Source organism: Pistacia vera, unplaced genomic scaffold, assembly GCF_008641045.1.
Source record: "Pistacia vera cultivar Batoury unplaced genomic scaffold, PisVer_v2 Contig666, whole genome shotgun sequence".
In the NCBI taxonomy this organism is placed as follows: Eukaryota; Viridiplantae; Streptophyta; class Magnoliopsida; order Sapindales; family Anacardiaceae; genus Pistacia; species Pistacia vera.
In genome coordinates, this window is record NW_022196519.1 from 596,476 (window position 1) to 616,536 (window position 20,061).

Sequence of the window (20,061 nt, forward strand, 5' to 3'; positions counted from 1 at the left end):
AACCAAAAAAAAAAACAGAGTGCTTATAAATGTTTTAGCAAGAGTTTTATGACATTTTAATTCATAAACAGGTTTCCTAGTTTTCCCACATGGCACCTCTCAGTCACCCAAGTCTCATGGGTGCGCCCAAGCCTATGAGATAGGGAGGATCAGGACGAGTCATGTCAGAAAGAGTCCCCAAACGTTGGTATGTAATCTAATCCTTGAATGGATTAGGTTTTAATGCATGTAAACGTAATAATCTATGCCCGGATTTGTTGGGTTCAAAGGTTTAATCAAAAAAAATTATTTTTCGCTACATTATTTATCGATTAATTCCTAACAGCATTCACCCTCCTCAAACGGGCAACCTGCCACTCAAGTTCTTCTTTTTCGCAACGGAGAACATTACTCACATCCTGCAACCACATCATCTCGAGCTGATTCATCGCTCTTTCCCGAGACAACTCAATGATCCTTTGCACCCTTACATCAACTTCTTGGAGCAATTCCTGACGTTCCCAAGCAAAATCAGCTTGGGAGGTGGCAAGACACCCTTTCAACTCACATTATTTCTCTCTCGGCCCTCTGAAGTCGAAACTAAGTTGCCCTATGGTCCGAAAAGGCAGGATGAGCCTCCTGATGAAGTAGCATCATCAAGGAGAAAAGCTACAAAATGTGGAACAAAGGTAAGTCATTCGATTGTCCTCACAAAAGACAAAGAAAGGTAAGGAAACACGAACCTAAGTCAAGTCATGAGCCGTTTTTTGCAACAAAGCCATTGGGAGAAGTCCCCGAAGAGTGGCCTAGGGTTCCTCAAAAACTCCCGTGATAACAGCACTTATAGCAACATGGAGATGATCTGCAAACTACCCGATCACTTCCTGTGGACCTGCCCTCACTGAATCGATGATGAACCTCCAAATGCTTGCCTCGTCACAAAAGATCAAGAAGGGATCACCCTTTTTTCCTCTTCCACGGAAGGGTCAGCACCAAAGCTTGTTGAAGGAAGGGCCCGTGAGCAGGATAGGAGAATCACGCCCCACCTGCTCGCTACGAACAATGGGCCGAAACCCTATGCAGTACAAGCCCAAAGTGCGACAGCTTTATAGCCCGCGCGAAACAGAGAAAGACCATCCAAGGGCATTGCTTTGGCTGGCTCGCCACACAGTGAGTCCATTAGACAACGATGATTTGATAGACATCCTCTAAGAATGAAGGCAACAATGGAAGCCAATAGGAAATCAGAAACTTCTCCAAGGACGGCATGAAGAAATCAAATGACAATAAGATGTAAAACGAATGAAGTGAACAATTTATAAGCCCTTGAAAAAGTGTAGAACAGTCGTTCATGATTCTCAATGCATACATGAAAGAAAGAGACTAACATTAAATGCGTCGTCAAAAAGTTTGGTAAGTATCACCTGAAAACTGAAGAAGCAATGCACTCTTAAGACTGTCGGACGTGACAAAACCCCTATGGACTCCACTCCGTGAGCTCGAATCTACGACAAAGAAGTTTTCAAGGCCTACAACGGCCTTTAAAAACTGTAGGGTAAATATTGTGCAGGAATAAAGCCTAGCTCAAAGCTCAGGAAAAACACAATAATCCTAGCCCAAGTACCGCGCCTAGCCAACCAAGCAGAAACACCAAACTTAGGACGCACATCAGCCTGAAGGGATGAGCCAGATGTCAACAGGACTAAGCTTAGCGTGACACTTGACAAACCCACTAATTTGCATGAACTCATGTAATACATGCAACTATTTCATCTAACCAAGTGATAACTCTCCAACAGACTCACGTTAATTACAACTGTAACCGCAATTAAGTGTAATTATAACCTGAGCTCCTCAATTGTGTCAAATGAGACAACAATCATTCCACTAACAGAAAAGCCCACTAGCTACAGTCATTTCCACTCCTACAAATACCAAGTTACAATTCCAAAAAAAAAAAAAGGGGGGGGAGGGGGGGACAAACATATAAAGAGAGAGACTAGGGGGAAGAAAGGGGATTAGTGGGAGAAATAGAGCAAAACTCTCTACACATTTTGTATTAGAAAAATCATTTTAATCATTCACTTTAGAAAGAAAAAGATACAGTGGATATGGACCTAATTATATTGCTCGGCTGAACCACTTAAAAAAGCTTGCTTCTCTGTCCCTATTATTCACGCAATTCTCTCACGATTTCTACCTCGTTCCCATTATCCGCATCCCTTATGTTGATTCCTAGGAATCACACACCCATCTTACTCAGTTCTCCTAGGAGTTAACCGAGTATCTCTGATTGACGCGTGTTTATATTTCGGCAATTTAGTTGGTACAGAAATTCACATCAACACATTATATCAATCATGATCATGGGAGTCGGGTTTAATTGAATAATTTTTTTTTTTTATTCAGCTCTTATTCAATTTAAATTCCTACATGTAGCACCTACGTCGTTGTAGAGGACGAAGGAATCACCCTTTTCCTTCTCCTCCACGAAGGCATCAGCATCGGAGCCTTCGCATGGCTATCAACAACCATTGTCTCCCTGACACCTAACCGGTTAAGTGAAGGACCTACTGCAAGGATTCGAGAATCACATCTAGTCCACTCATTACAAATTTCGGGGCGAACTTCGGCATAATCAAGTCCTGAAGAATGGAGGCCTGGTACCCCATGCGAAGGGGATGAAGGCCCCCCAAGAAACCCACTCTGACTAGGGCGCCATGCATTGAATCTATTAGACGACGAGGAATCAGTAGACATCTGCTAAGACAGAAACAAACGAATGGCGGTTATAGCAAGAAAACAACAATTGAAAACCTAAAAAAAAGGGAATGATAAACGAACATGGTCAGAATAAGGACGATGACAAAAAAGAAAACCGGCAAGAGAAAGCACGAGGATAGCGAGTAATAATAAGTCATAAAGGAAAGAAAAGAAGCAATTTATAGGCTCAAAAAATAAGCACGGTAGCAATCTCCTGAATAGCCACTTGTGATTCCCAAAGCATACATGGGGAATGGAGACTAGCATTAAATATGTCGTCAAAACGCTTGGCCAAGATCGCCTAAAAATTGAAGAAGCAGCGCAATTGTCAGACGCGATAAGACTCTCGTGGGCCTGACTCAAACAACTCAAATCAACAACGAAGAAGTTTTTGAAGCCCACAACAACCTTTAAAAACTAGGGGGTAGATGTTGTGCAGGAATGAAAATCCAGCTTGAGCCCGGGGGAAGCATAGGGATTCTAGCTTGGATGCGTTAAACAAACCTAGCAAAAAACTCACCCAAGACAAGTGTCAACTTGCAACAATGTGTCTACGAACCTCAATGCTCGTTGCAACACCTAAAGAGTCTATTAAGCTGCATGGGCACCACGTGTAGTACATGCAGCTACTTCGTTTAACCAGCGACTACTCTCTGACAAACTGTATTTAATTACAAATGTAACTAGGATTAAATGTAATAATGTTGTGATGGCCTCAATCACCCAAAATCTATTAGGGTCAACAATAATCATTCCGCTAACGCAGCCCCACTAACAACAGCCATTGCAATCCCCTATAAATACCAAGATCAAAATCCTCAAAAGGAGGGGGACGAATAAAGATGAGAGAGAGAGAGAGAGAGAGAATTTTCTCGTATCTATTGTAATCAAACTCTTTGTAATCACACATCTCAATAAAAAGAAATAGTGGACATAGGCTCGATTTCTTCTTTGGCTGAACCACTTTAAAAATCTCGTCTCTCCATTTATCATTATTTGTCATCACCGCCTTCGATTCCAACCTTGTCCAAACCATACGTCCCCACCTTTACTAATTCCCAGGAATCACACATCCATCTTGCTCGATTCCTCTTATAGTCAACCGAGCATCTCTGGTTGACATGTGTTAAAGTCTCGACATTTTAGTAGGTACGAGAATTTGCATCAATATCAACAGAAAAATGCAAATCAGGGTGCGCCAGTGGTTTCACTAGTGTTGGCACTCTAAAGCTTAAGTCAGTATAGTGTTTTAGATGGCAATAAGCAGTAAATGAGTTTATAGCTTAATTGGGCAGGCTTTGAATTGATAAAATTGAGTAGGCATTGAATTGATAAAACCTGATGTGAGCCGTCCGTTATATAGTGTGAAGGAGATCGCCTTGGATTTAGTTTCCTTTTCGGCGTAGGAGTCCTCATATGGCAGGGGATCAGCTTGATAAGCAGTAAACGAGTTTATGAAATGTTGACATTAGGAAAATTAGGTTCAATATATGATTATAAATTTTCTATTGTCATAATATAATCTATATATTTTATTGATTGTTGAGATTTATTATTTGTACAATTACATTATAAAATGTTATACACTTATATATTATGATGTAATATTATTTGGTAAGATATTTATCTCTCAATTGTCAATTTTATAGAGTCTTAACTTATGACATTGAGTATTTGTAAAACTATATTAGAAAATTTGATATATTGACTGTAATGTCATTTAAATTTTAAACTCTATTATTGAAAATTATGTTAATTATGATATAGTATTATATTTACATATTATGGCATTGGGTATACGTTAACAAAATATTAAAATATATTTTATAGAATAATGATACTTAGAATTTAAAATATATACAGATTTTTAATAGATTATTTTTTTAATTAAAAAGAATATTGGATTACTCATATGTATAGATCGTGACCCATATAATTTGTAAATTAGTAATATCATCAAAAAAAAAAAAATTATTTTCTCATATCCAATATACCGTAATGTGTTTGATTTTAAATATCTAACTAAATATGTTTTTTTTTTTTTCTTTTAATTTAAATTTCAATTATGACATTATTAAAATTATAATTAATTAATCGTATTATAAATGAATTGTGTTATAATAAAAAGATTAATCATGTCATGAACGAAAATTGTTATGAACGGGTTAGTTGGTTAAAAACCTCAACCTAATCCAACCCATTTAATAAATGTGTTGAGTTTTCAAATCCGAACCGAGCCCGAATATTATTCATATCAACCTAACCCGTTTAAACTATGTCATGTTCGTGTCCAATTGACATGTCAATACACATTTTACCACCCCTAGGTTGGGGTGGTGCACAGTATTAAAAGGGAGAAACTAAATATTTTTGGTCCTGAATTTGGCTCCACTTTTGTATATATGAGATTGAACTAATGGCTGCACTAATTTAATTTAAAAAAATTAATAATTAGTTTAGAAGTGGCCAACGTGTGATAGTATTCTTATTAGACCTGGCAAAACGGGTCTGGACCCGCGGGTTGACCCTAAACCCAAATAAAAAATATAGGGTGTGGGTCTTTAATATTGGACCTGTTTTTCTTCTACCCGTACCCGACCCGACCCGTTTTTTCAACGGGTCAAGTGGGTACACCCGCAGGTACCCATTTGTTTTTTTTTTTTTAAAAAAAAAAAAAAAAACCCTTTTCCCGTTTCATTTTGCCCCAAATCGCAAAATCCCTAACTCAAACTCACTCTCCCTGTCTCTCATCAACCTTCTCTCAAACTCATCGTCACCGAAATCCCTAACTCCATCGTCGCCGCTTCTCCTATCTTCGTTTCTCATCAGCCATGTTTGTAGTCTCCACTGTCGGCGCATCAAGGTATGTGTATCACCGTCGCCGATTTGATCTCATCTCCTTCGTCTTTACTCTTCACTCTTCAGCAGCTCCAATTCTTGGAGTCGATTCTCCGGCGTCTTTAGCTTCTCCTCGGCTACAATCTAGTAACCTTGAAGGTTGCTCTTCTTGCTCTATTCTTATTGTTCTGCAGATAACAAATGTCAATCATTTGTATTCTTTTGGAAACCACTGTAACACGATTCTCCGACGGCCCGTTGTTGCTTTTCTTCTGTAAATTTTTTCTTTTTTCAGATTTTTTTGTGGGTTTATTTGGTTGATGAGGAATGAAAGGACAATCAGTAAAGTTTTTTTATCTTTTTCTTTGTTAGGTTCTGGTTTCTGTTTGGTTGGTAAGAAAACTTGGGTTTCTTTTTTCTGTTTGGTTAGTGACAAATTTTGCTCAAGAATCAAGATTTTAGGCAGATTTGGGGGTGTAACTGCAAAAATCTAAAACTAGAGTGAACAATAAGGGCACCCGCGGGTCCACCCATACCCGCATAGGGTATGCGGGTATGGGTGCGGGTCCAAAATATTGGGCCCGTTTAAATTGACCCGTTTTGGGCCCATACCCGTGAGACCTACACCCGTTGGACCCGACCCGTACCCGGCCCACCCGCCCGTTTTGCTCGGTCTAATTCTCATTCCTATAGTGTTAGTGGTGATGAGCGCCTTGGCAATGTCCTTTGACCAGAAAATTTTCATTGATATTTCCCAATATTTTTTGACGTAATATCGTCATTGACCACCTACCCATATCATCTTTGGGTGAATGCATTTAAACCATAGTTATTAGTATCCTACGATATATGATACGTATCCTACGATACAATTTGATACGAGTCATCAACTATATGTATCAGAGAGTGTATCCTAAACCTTTCGATATGTTGATATATATCCTACGATACGATACGTATTTGTTCGTATCCTTAAAAATATCGATACGACTTTATTAATTTGGGTTAAAGGCCCCCCAAAAAAATTCGTGTTAGATCTAGGTCACCCAACCCGGTTCACTGAAACTTGCCCAAATTTACCCATTTTGCCTGGAGAAAGTGAAGAGGAAGATGCGTTACCCATTTTGCATGACAATAATAACACAAGTGGAGATATATGTATTGACATTGATCTTGTAAATGATATGAATGGTTAAGAAGAAATTATATAGATTCTTAATTTTGTGATTAGTTTTGATTATGTAATACCATAATTTAAAGCCAATAATACCACAAAATTCGTTAATTAATTTTGGGGATGATATTAATTTTTAGAATTTTTTTTTATTTTATTAATTTTTTTGAAAAATGCGTATCTTATGATACGATACGATACGCGATACACGATTCAAAAAATTAGATTTTTGATATACGGTACAATACGCAATTTGACAACCATGATTGAAACAATTCAGCCAATGTTTCTTGGTCATTTTCGATGTAAAACCATCATCGTCAACAATGTTTTAAAGCTTGACCTGGCCCGGCCAGTTCAACAGATTGGACCAGAAACAATCCACTTAACTGGGTCAAGCCTGCCTTTAAACCAGGGGTGTGAATTCACCCAGTATGACCCACAATTAAACCGGGGTAACTGTAGCAACCCGTCGGTCCAACTAGTTTTGGGGGAAAACCAGGTGAACCCAAATTCAAATCACGACGACTTTCAATCGACGTTCGAGTTTTCAACTATCAAACAAGAATCAGGGTTAAAGGGTTTTGAAGGGTGGATCACGGTGAGTTAGGGTGTAGTGTGCAATTAAGTTTTAGTCACTGGAATCACCGAAATTTGGCCAAGAAACGACAAAACCGTAGCTTTTGATTGCCAACGATTGGTGGGTGGAACGGCTTGGAAACTTTGAGGGTTTTGTAAGGGAGCAGACAATGAGTCTAAGGGTTGTGGTGGTTAGAGTTTTTGTCACTCAAAACAGTCAGAAACCGACAAAGGACAATCAATCGATGCGATTGTCGTGACCAATGATCTGTAATTGATGAAAAGGGATAAAGGATATGGTTTTGAAAAGGAAAAGGTGGGGGTTCCAATGGTGGTGACGGAGTGATTTTGGGTGAGAAAACAGTCAAAAACAAGAGAAAAAAGGCCAACATCGATGCATGCTAACATGTTCCTAAAACAACCATGTTAACATGCACCAAAACAAAAATTTTAAATTTTTATTATGTTGACGTCACTAGTTTGACCTAATGGTCAAACCGAGAGCCCACTATTTTACCGGGTTAAGCCTTAGGTTGGTTTTTTAAAACACTGATCGTCAACCTCCCACTACCACCGTCAGGCACTGTTTTAAAACCCGACCCAAGCCTTGACCTGGTCAAGGGCCCGGGTCCCAGGTTGATTGGTCCAACCGGTTGGACCAGCGGGTTGGACCGGTGACATCATTATAATGATGTCAATTAAAATGCAAAACGACGCCGTTTCAAAGATGGTATTATTGACTTTTCAAAACTTATAGAGAAAGCCCTAAATTCCTTACTTTTATTCATTTTTCCCATTTCTTTCTCTCTTCTTCTACCGTATCCCTTTCTTCTCTCCCTTGAATCTTTTTTCGATCTACCATGGTTGGCGTTTAAACCTCAACGGTTTAAGCTTCGCGGTTGCTCCGCCATGATGTAGATTTCATGGCTGCTCCGCCATGATGAAGGCTTCATGGCTACTGGATTTCGTTTTTTCCATTTCTTTTTTCTCTTCTTCTACCGTGTTGTTTCTTCTCTCCCTTGCCTTTTTTTTTTTTTTTTTTTTTTTTTTTTTTTTTGGATCTACAATGGCTAGTTGACTACCTGCGCATCTTGTTGGCTTTTTGACATCTTTACCTAAGGTTTTCTCGGAAATATTGACTAGGTTGCAATTTATTGGTTGGACTGTTTGGTATTTGTTGTAATCATTCTTTTCTATCCAACAATCCATGAATTTAAATTTTGAAACATTAGCTGTTACTATAAAATGTTGTGATATGCTCAGTAAGCATTTAAATTGTGATAAAAATTGAAGATGGAGAACTGAAAATTGGAAAAGGAGAAGTTGTTTATAGGGATTTTTGGTGACTCAATTGTGCCACCAGTCTGATTGAACCGTCGATTTGTCACAATTCAACCGGTCCAAATCCGTTTCATTCCAAGTTAATTGTTAAAAGCAGGTTTAAAAGGCTTTCAAACAGGTGTTGATGTTAACTTTCGATCGAACCGGTTTGATCGACCGATCCAGTCCGGGTTTTAAAACAGAGCCATCCGGTAGATGAACCCGAGTTCAACACAACAATGCCAACTATCTCTAGATGGACCATCTGCAATGATCTCACTGATTAATTTTCCAATTTTTTTAATTTCAAAACTATTTAAACAAATAGTATATTATTATTAGTTTTAAATTTCTAAATATCTCAATAATTTAATTTTTTAAATATTAAAATAATTTTTAAATGATTAATCATATATTTAATACAATGTCGCACCCAAAAAAAAATATTTATCCAACCTAAGTCCATCCAAATCACGAAAAAGTTAGTTCATTCCAGTGCGTTGCACCAATCGCACCCTATAATTCCCATATCAATACTACCTGTGCATTCGAATAGTGCCACACGGTAATTCCCAGATCAAAACTACCAGTGTCTTCAAAGAGTCGTCTGGCATGCCCAAAAGCAGCAGAAGAAATACCCACAAATAGATAACATCCCAACAGTTACACGATCTGTTTCTCATTTCACCCTTTTCACAACAATAAGAATAAATTGAATATTTGATAAATCCCTATTAAAGACAAACGATATGAACTAAACAGTGCAACAGAGGACCAGATTAAACTGTCAAATAAAGCTCTTTGACGCCTTGAATTTCTGAATCTGGATATAATACATGTACAAATATGGTACACAACAAACTTACACAAAGTTGAGGCAAAGATATGAAAGAAAAAGGAATATATATATAAATTTAAAAAAAAAAAAAAAGGCTAATTATTACCAGAGCTAAACAAAGGATTCCAGCTAATTGAGACTGGTGACCAAAAATTTGGTGAACAAGCTTGTCAATCCACAGAAACAAGTTAAGTGAACACACCTGAATTACAAACAAACTATTATGAGTTTACTTTCGCTGCTTTTTTTGCAGAGGCTCTGAAAGCGGTTCAGCCTGCCAAAACATGATTTTCCAGAGATCAGAGAATACCTTAAAATCTAATTGTGATTCAAGCGGAAAACAATTCCATTATACTATATAACACAAGACCTCTGAAACTATATGATGTATTTGAACACAAATAGTAACTTAAATATGTGAATGCACCATCCATGATAATTCCAAAGTAGACAAAAATAGCAACTGCACTCAGAAAGGTCAGTACTCAACCAAGCTACATCAAATAGAAATATGCTAAATGGTTCTACTTATGATTATACTAGAAGAGAGCTATTTTAAAGAATCACGTATGAGTTTGCCAATTTATGGCTCTTCTCTTTTCACAAAGCATAATGAATCATCAAGGGTTAGCAGTACTACTATAAGAAAAAACACTGATGACTGGTGCTTTGTTCAATTAATTACTCCAAATTGATGTCGTTATTGTCAATTTACAAGTTCTAAAATACATTTAGCAATAATAAACACCTAAAAAGAGTATACCGCATACCTAGAGCATGATATCAAAATCTAAATTGCACAGTGGAATAAGATATTTTAGAAATGGAAAAACATAAATGATTCTGGAGAAATTTCTCCCTAAACCATTTGGCAACCATTGATTTTAATTATTAAGTGACACAATACTACAAAATAAAATAATAAAAGAGAGCAAATAAATTGATTAGAAGAAGAAAATATATATGAAGAGCTTTCAATGAGCTGGAGGTTTTTCTCAGGATATATCAAGGGCTTGATTCTTAACGGTAGAATTACTCTTGTAGTCAAAAAAGGGTATAAACATAATGGTCAAATAACAATGGTCGTTGGGCAAAAACACAGTACTTAAACAAGCAGATTAACATCATTGGCCTGCAATCTTTCAGGCAGAGCCAGAAAGGGTCAGGTCAAAGTTCAAGCTAAAGTGTGAAGGCTGTTAAATCTATCTTCCCTCGTTAACTGGATTTTTGAACTACACATCAAAGAATATTGCTTGTCAGTGAGTACTTAGTGGCTTATAGAGAAAAGAAAGCTCCACTAGAGAATCTGATTACCTTTTTAATGAAAATGATCGTACTAACTCTGCTACAAGCAATGCATCTAGGATTAAATCTGATTATCTTCTTAACAAAAATTATCTAAGACTCTTGCCAGGAGCAATGGATCTAGGATAAAAATTGATTGCCTTTTTAACAAAGATCATCTTACTAATTTAGCTACAAGCAACGGAGCAAGGATTAAAATTGGGATGGGACTTGGGACAGTTCTTTATCTCAATCTTCAGAACACTCCAAACCAAAAAGAGAGCCTGAACTTCAAAAGGAAAGAAACCATCTATTTTCCTTCATCATTTATTCAAAAAGAGTTGATCAATGTATTTTAGGATCATGAATATCATTCCTTTTCTCTTCTGAACTGTTTTTTTTTTTTTTTAATTTATTTATAAGAAACTTGAGCTGAACTTCAAAAGGAAAGAAACCATCTATCCAAACTGTGTTTGTTAAGCTGTATTAAAGAGAGATTGAGATAGATATATCAGTGGATTAGACATTCACAAACACAGAAAAAAAAATCACAGGAGAACACAATTCTATACAGACAACAAAAATCTACCACACATAATATCCCCTTCCCTGATCCAAAATAACCAAACCATACAAAATTGGCCTAAAACCTCAACCCAGTTAAGATGATGTTCTGACCTAATTTTTCTTTTTTCTTTTTAAATTTCTTATAGGAAACATAAAAGTATGTAATAATGTAAAATAATAATAATAATAATAACAACAAACAAACACAAACATTAGATCAAGTATCCACTACATCAAAAAGAACCCATCTAACTACGATTTAAGTCTTTACAAAGACTATCATGAACCAATGTAATTTGAACAGAAAGAAAAAATAAAAAAGAGAATTTACTGCAACTTGAATTACCCCAAGAAAGAAAAAAAAACCAATTAAGATGGATAAAAAGAAAACAGGTGTCTTTACAGGTTCTGAGAAAGAAACCTAAGGAGATGCCAAAAACTAGATTTTATTCTATAGACACCAATTTCTTCTGCTGCATTATCTTGAAAGTCAATTTATTTATTTAACCCAAAATCATTCACAAAAGAGCAAGAACCATGCATTTTCTAAGAGTCTTGACCTTTTTCCCTTCACCAAAGAAAGTCAAATTCTCCATAAGTAAATCAAAACAAGGTCTAGGAATAATCCACTAAAGATAGGTTTTCTGTAAAACTTTAGCCCATAACCAAGAAGCCATTGAACAATGAAGAAACAAATGGTCACAGGATTTTGCATCATTTTTGCACATAACACACCAATGAGGGTAGATCATCCGCACTGGTTGAACCCATGGAACTAAAACATGGGGAAGGAGGGGATATATCTACAGTAGGTGGATTTACAGAAGTTAAGGGTTAAAAGGCTTCCCATTCCAATTTTGTCTAACCTTTGTTAGTTTCCCCTAATCAACATGTATCTTGTTTTTTTCAGGCAAAGCATCTTCCTATCCTATCTCTCTCAAATTTCTTTTACCAAAAAAGATAGAATCTCAAGAAGGAATGTCAAAACCTAGTTCACTCATAAACTCTCTTAGGACAATCTTCAGGAAATTAAGAAATGATACATGTTTTTGACACAATCTTTGTTTTCTCCCTCTCTTTTATTATCTAAAAATCCATTGGCCTCACTTGTCTATGCCCTGGATTCGAAATTGGGTACTCAATATAACCCTACAGCCTTTAGTGGTCAAAAAATCGATAGAATATAATATCTAAGATAGGTGGCTCCAAAAGCATTAGATCCTCTAACCACAAGTGGTTAGAAATCGAGTGTAATACCATTCAACCCATACATGGTGATTATATTTTCAACTCAATTACCACCCAAATATGGCATGTCAATCAAATCTGTGCACAATTCCTTTTAAGCTTTCAAAAAGTTGTGTTCAGACTGCAAAAGAGGACAAACAAAGGTTCACCTGCTGGACATACTCCAGCAAAGATATAGCATCTTTTATACCTCAACATATCAAAATTACTGAGGCATAATCAATTCTCCAGGGAAAACCCTCCTATGAAAGAACTAAATTGTTTTCTATATGGAGCTCTATGTTTACATCTCTACAAACAGCTAGTTACAATGAATGTATATCAAAACCATTATCTTTTTCCCTGAAAGAGCAACATTATTTCTAAGATCAAGAAGTTGCCTTGAAAAAATTAAACTTACAAGCAAAGCCATGAGCACCAATAAAGGAACCAGAAATGTTTTAGCTGCATGGAAATTTACTTTGATATTAAGTTTGAACTTGAGCAACATAAGAAGTGTCTCAACCCTATCATCAAACACGCAAGTTTCATTTTCATTTTTATAGACCAGATCTGATGACAAGATCATGTGAACAAAGTAACTTTCCAGTATATTGTTGAAAATTTACAAAAGAAAAAACACTAGAAAAAAGATGACAGTATATAACAATTTTAGTACAGAAGAACATTTGTGAGTCATGCACCAGAAATAGTGATAACAAGTGTAAAGAGACAATGCTTACAGCATTAGAAAGCTGCTCCCGGATGTAAGCCATTGATCTCAACATAGCACCTAAGGTATCTCTTGAAACTTGAAATTTAACCTCCGACTCTCCAGAAGTTGTCTCAGTATCTTGAAGCTGAAAAAAAAAATTCCCAGAAATAAAAAAAAAAGGGTAAACAAGGCAACAGCATCGCAATTGCGCATAACTGAGAGATGTGAAATATATAAACAAATTATCTTCTTGTGACCTTATAATTATCTCATGATTCATATTTTTAAATCTATTCAAGACAAAGAATTGATAATCAATAGAAATTCCAAATTAGAGGCATCTGAAACGCAAACCAGATAAGGTGCGTGATGCTAAATATCCATGACTTGCATAAAGTATCTATAATCTTGCTTTATTTCTATTGAACTATCCATGGTGAATTTACAAGGAGCAAGGGCTGAGGTCCTGTGTTCAATTTACATGGAATAACAGTCATTTATTTACTTTTCAGGAAATAAAAAGAACAAGAAGAACCAAGATGACTTTAGAAAGAGCAAGGGCTGAAGTCCCACGTTCAATTACGGTAATTTATTTACTTTTCAAGAAATGATAAAAGATGAAGAAGCACTAGAGCAAAGAAACAGCTTAAAATCTCTTGACACCAGGTGAAAAAAAAAGTAACATCAGATGGCTAAGTTAATTAATTGCAACTATTTCCTAGATCATATTACAGGCACACATTTATTAATAAGAAAAAGTTAAAAGAGAACATTTGCTAATATTGACACACAGATAAGAATCATTTTCATACTATAACATGTACAAAGGAGCTATATTAAGAGACCTATTTATATTGACAGATGGATATTAATCAATTTCACATTATCCCATGGCTATATTAAGAGATCTACAAAGAATAGGAAACATAAACTAATTCAGTCACTAACAAATTGAGTGCTATAACAAAACAGGACTTAACAGGCATTAGAGCAAATGATTAAAAAGCGAAGTGTCTACTAGCTTTTTCCTCTCAATCCTACTCCTGAATCATCTCTTTTCGACTCATTCTATAACATGACCATCAATATTTCATTTAACTTAATGCCACATTATATTAAGTTTTATGCAGTAATTTCAGTTTCACCTTCTCCAGTTACAAGTCATAATACCATACCTATTATGCTACTCTCATCAGCTAATATATTCCTACTTTACCCACTTTAAAGTCTTTTTGTTAATTCAAATTCACCACTCAGTGCCACACCTCACCAACCTTCCATTCTCTATCAAATGTCACATAGAGTGTATTTCCTGAAGCACACCCTAATGTTACAAAATACGAGACACTTAATATATAGCCTAAAATGAGAAGGATTAAAAAAAAAAAAAAAAAAAAAAAAGAATATAAAGAATATCATCCCGAGATATAAGTTTTACTTCAATGTGTACAAATACACAGATGCACAAGCTCACACTCCCCTATCCAACATTCCTGACAATCCAAACTGTGGACCACCTAGTTTCAAAGGGGTGAAAAAATGCATTTATGAGGTAAAACCTACAAAAAAGGTAACAGGAGAATTTTGAAGGACATTTCTAATTCATCAAATATTAAGATCTCCAGAACATTGAAAGCACAAATTCAAAGTATTAGGTCCCCTTCACTGCCAAACAGCAATGACTTTCTCAGAAATGCTTGCACAACAGTACGTTCTGAATCATCTCAAAATGCCATTACTACACCTCCTCTCTGCTTGCCATTATTAAAAATTCTATAAGAATGTATTTCCATCAATAACAAGAACATAGTTTTTTTATTCAGGAAATCCTCTTTCTTTTACCATCTAAGCTAAGCAAGAAGCCATTGCTAGTTGCTAAAACTATACCTCCAGTAAAATCAAACAAATAGATAAAATGAAGATGCAAGAATATAGTGCTCGACACCCGTAAGAATGAAACCCAAGATGCCATCCCATTCATATTTTTGTCAGCACTACCACCGAAGTACCACATTAAAGGAAAGATAAACATATGACTGCTGCGCTGGGGTAGGCCTGAGCCCAGTCCAAGAATATTTTGTTCTTTCTAGTTGCTAATACAAACAAGGTATGCAGACTTCGTTAATGTTTATATATATGTGTGTGAGTGATGATTTTATATTAATTCTGCTTATAAAGATTTTAAGCATTCCATACATTTTCTTCCTTTTTGAGAAAAAAGGTTAATAAGAATAACAAAGTGTAGAAGATCCAGCATCAAAAGGTCAACTTCATGTCTCAATTTCTTACCTTCAAATTGATGACAGCAACCCTATTAGCTGGGGTTGAAAGCTGCTCACTAATATAGGCCATAGATCTCAACATGGGTTCGAGTGTAACGCGAGAAAGCTGAAACTTAACCTCCAATTCTGCTGATGGAGTCTTGCTATAATCTTGCAACTGCAAAGGTGATAAAAAAACATATATATGAATGACTCAGTCAGCTGTCTAACAATGGCAAGAGAATTATAACAGCCAAGGCAATCCACTCACCCAACCTAGAGTTCAAACGAAAATTTTGTAAATGATCAGACCAAAAAAAATTTGTTAAAACAATCATTTTAACATATACTAAAGTTTCAAAATATTTAAATAGCAACTCTTGGTTTTGTTGATTGTCACATTAATCACATCCCAACTAGAGATGGCTCATGACTCAACAACATGCTATACCTTCAGGTTGATCACTGCTACTCTATTCCCTGGTGGTGAATTCTTATTCTCCATCACCCAAGTCATTGACTTTAGACAAGGAAGAACCACCTATACAAAAGAGTCAGAATAGAAATGATAAATAAATAAATAAAACACCACAAGGATTTTTAAAATCTACCATGTTATCAGAAGGAGCATCATCACGGTGAAGGGACACAGGTGCCATACGTGGCAAATTCAAATCAGAAGCAGGTTGAATTGGAGGACCAGTATCATTAAGATTAAACCGTTTTGTCATTTCATCTTGCCGAGGCCATAACAAAGGGGCAGTGTCTGAAGCTGATGTAGCAGTCTTCCTGTCCTCATAACCAGTGCCACTGACCTGTGAACTGGGAGGTGAAACTTTGGCAACACTTTTCTTCACAACAGCAATCTTCTTCCCACCGTCTCTAAGAGCACCCATTGCAACATTATAGGTCTCTACAGCAATTGCCCCATCCTCTGCATATTTGATTGCCTCCCGACACAAATTGTTATATCGCATTGTCAGCGATTCCTGGCCATGTAGTTCACCGCTACGTTCATCTATTCCAGCCCCAGCCTTAGCATTTCTTGTCCACCGTCTCAAGATATAATGAGACGGTAACGTAAGTACATTTGTGACAGTGAAAACTGTCAAAACATGTCTACAGAGAATACCAGAATACTCAAACATTTGGCAGCTACAGTTTGCTCTCATTTCAGGATAATTTAATGCAACAATGTATGCCTTGTTGTCATCTTCAAATTTCGCAACCCTGAATGTGCTGATAGTTGCATCACCTTCAATTCTATTTGCAGTATATACAAAAGTTTCCACCAGTTCTTCCTGAAATTTAGCAAATATTTTCCTTGTATAAAAATTTGCAGCCTGTTTCTCCATAGGTGAAGGCGTCCTCAAGACTGGTGTTGTGCAAATTGTATCAAAATCTGCTTCTATCTCCCTCTCAAATGAGTTTTCTAAAGCTCTTTCATACTGCCTAAAGAACATTGGAATTGTTGTCTGTTGATTCACATAACCATCAAAAAAGGAAACATCACATCCTGGATTCGGTAATACTGCAGCAAAAAAGGAATCCCGAAAATACACAGGTACCCATTGTGCACGAGCATTATATATTGAATTAAGCCAATCATGTCTCCTGAGGTCATATTTGTCAAGGATTGAATTCCAAGACAATTCAAACTCCTCTATAGTTTCAGTCATATTGATGCAATTGTACAGCTCTACCTGAAGACTTGGATGAGCATGACATACATGAGCCAGCTTTTCCTGGCCTTCTCTCAAGACATGCCACTTACTGATACAGTGGCGTGCTTCTGGAAATACCTGAAAAACTGCTGTCTGTATAGCTTTGTCTTGATCAGTAGTTATAGAGACAGGTTGCCGATCATTCATTGCTGTAAGAAACGTCTTAAACAGCCAAGCAAAAGAAGCCTCAGAATCATCTAGTAGTAGAGCACACCCAAACAAGATAGGCTGACCATGATGGTTTACTCCCGTAAATGGAGCAAATGGTACTTTATATTGATAAACTCTGTACATTGTGTCAAGTGTAACTGCATCACCAAAATGACTGTAAGCTTCCCTTGACCTTGAATCAGCCCAAAATACATTAGCCATGCGATTATCATCATCAAGTTGTATTGCATAAAAGAAACCAGGGTTTTCAGCTTGCATTTTCTTGAAATAGTCAAGTAGATTCTGAGCATCCCTTCCTAATGTCCTTTTTCTGTTAGCAGGCCTAACAACATAATTCATCGCCCCCATATTTTTAACAGAGCGATTTGATTCAATGATGGGAGCGGCCCTAGATCCACAATTATTTGTTTCTACAGTCGCTCGGTTGCCATCCATGGACACATACATTACACCACTAGGTACAATTCCCACTCCTTGATAAACATCAGGCGTGGTCTTTCCAGCACCAGCAAAATGCCTGCGGGGCCGAAGGTAATGCACTTTACCAGGGCTTACCATAGAATGGGTATGCTCCTTAATAAATTTTGTAACCACCCACTTATCTTCACCCTTTAACTCTATCCTCAGCATTGCTTCGCAACTATCAGCATGCCTTCTTTTCAAACCCTCTCTGCCACATACAAACTCCCGTGCGACATTTGACCCATCACTTCTAGAACGGCTATGTTGACTGACTTTAGAACTAAAACCTAAACGTCTAGCATACTCATCGTAAAAAGTCTTGGCAGCATCTTCAGTGTCAAATTCCATCCCCACATATGGCTCCATAATCCCATCATCATCACCACGAGCAGAAGAATTCTCTGTCATATTCGCTTCACCAACTTCATTGGGTTCAGCATCTCCATCATCTGACACTCCACGATGACCCACTTCACCTTCAACTTCAATTACTTCAAAATCCATAAGAAGGCTATGTCTTTGAATTTATTACTAAATAGAGAGCCAATTAATTAAGAATCCACATGTTTTATATTCCCACTGGTGCAGTCTGCAAATAGTATGAGCTACTTTAATTATGAAACAATATAATTATAAATTAGGACCCAGAAGCTTCCTTAAAAAAATAACGCAAGTTTGAAAATAAAAAAAAATAAAAAAGATCAGTTTGAATTCAACAACTTAAATTGCCACAATAACCAAGCGCTTGTATTCAAATACTAAATGAAAACACGAAAAGGAACAAAACCCACTATGCTATAATTTCATGTTCCAGAACTCCCCTACTGTGTCACCAAAAGCAAACAGAACTCAGATGAAAATTAAAAGGAAAAAAAAAAAATTGGAGATTATGGAGTCGAAACTAATACAATATATATGAATGGTACATGTAAATTTGAACCGCTAAAGAAAACCCAATTCACAGTGAAAAGAACAAGTCTACAGAGAGAGAAGAAGAGTACCTTTTACGAAAATTTTGAAGTACAATTATATGGCGTTAGAAAGAAGATTAACTGGTACAAAATACAAGTGTTAGAGTGGAATTGAGGGTTTGATCACATTAATTTTTGAGAGAATTTTCAGAAACCCTAACTTTGGCAGTTCAACTTTTTTAAATTTACAAACATAATAATAATAATAATGATAATAATAATAATAATAATAATAACAACACACTTATTCTTTATGATCGTATATGTATTTGTACGGAGACTTCAACCCGTTTATCAAACGGGTCGTTTTAAAGTATCCGGTTTTGACCCGATTGTTTAGGGTGGATTTCAAACAAATTTTGCACCCACCAACTTATTTTCCCTTTCATTTTTAGAAGAAAAAAAAAATACATCCCGTACTATTAAGATTTTAAAATTATATTTTTACCAGGGGTAGCTCTAGAAGGGCTCGCCTAGGCTATAAGCTAGTTTTGTGAAAAATAAATTTTAGGTTATTGCAGTATTTTATATAAATTTAATTTATTAAATTATTAAATCTTCGCATTATCATGAAAAAACTTGTCTACGAACTTGTACAACACAATTCTGTATGAGATATCCCAACGACATATTATTTTAAATTTGGAACCGTAATTATATATTTTTAGATTTCTTTTTAGCATTCTCTCTTTTAAATCTTGGACTTGGGAAGTTAGCTTTCAAATTGAGGGAAGAGTGTGGGCAATTAAATTGTACGGATTATCTGAATGGCAGTTGTAGTGCTCGAATTCCCTAAGGGCTAATTAAGTAAATATCAGAAAGCAATAATGTTAGGTTTACGACATTCTCTCTCAACCCTTAACATGTTAACTCATCATTGGTTAGCTCGCAAAAAAGCAAGTGAAAACTATTTTGCGAGCTAACCAATGACGAGTTACCACGTCTAGGGTTGTAAGAGAAAGTTGTGGACCTAGCATTACTTTATCCTGAAGATACTACTTGGACAAAAAGTAATAATCTATCTTATATATTCCTAAAGACGTAGAATTCAAGTTAAAGATTTAAGATTTAGGGTTTTGGGTTTTAGATTTAGCATTTAAGGTTTAGGGATTAGAGTTTAGGTTTATGGATTATGGGTTAGGGATTAGGGGTTAACGGTTAAGGTTTAAGCTTTAGGGTTAAGCTTTA

At 36.3% G+C, this 20,061-nt stretch overlaps 1 protein-coding gene across 1 annotated transcript; it reads right to left on the reverse strand.

The window, feature by feature from the left end:
• Positions 1–9,558: 9,558 nt before the first annotated feature.
• Positions 9,559–18,406, reverse strand: LOC116112721 (protein FAR1-RELATED SEQUENCE 3-like). The gene is made up of 5 exons (XM_031398831.1): positions 16,157–18,406; positions 15,997–16,086; positions 15,574–15,723; positions 13,313–13,429; positions 9,559–9,765 (listed from the first exon to the last, which is right to left on the reverse strand). Exons 1-5 carry the CDS (start codon positions 18,404–18,406, stop codon positions 9,721–9,723), a joined length of 2,652 nt encoding a protein of 883 aa, XP_031254691.1. The 3' UTR covers positions 9,559–9,720.
• Positions 18,407–20,061: the final 1,655 nt, after the last annotated feature.

What these genes read in the sequence shown, in the direction of transcription:
- LOC116112721 (XM_031398831.1), bottom strand. Translation starts at nt 18,406, where the DNA reads ATGGATTTTGAAGTAATTGAAGTTGAAGGTGAAGTGGGTCATCGTGGA. An exon ending in ATGCTCCTTCTGATAACATG is followed by an intron (nt 16,087 to 16,156) that starts GTAGATTTTAAA and finishes TCTTTTGTATAG; the next exon opens with GTGGTTCTTCCTTGTCTAAA. An exon ending in GGGAGCAGCTTTCTAATGCT is followed by an intron (nt 9,766 to 13,312) that starts GTAAGCATTGTC and finishes ATGTTTTGGCAG; the next exon opens with GCTGAACCGCTTTCAGAGCC.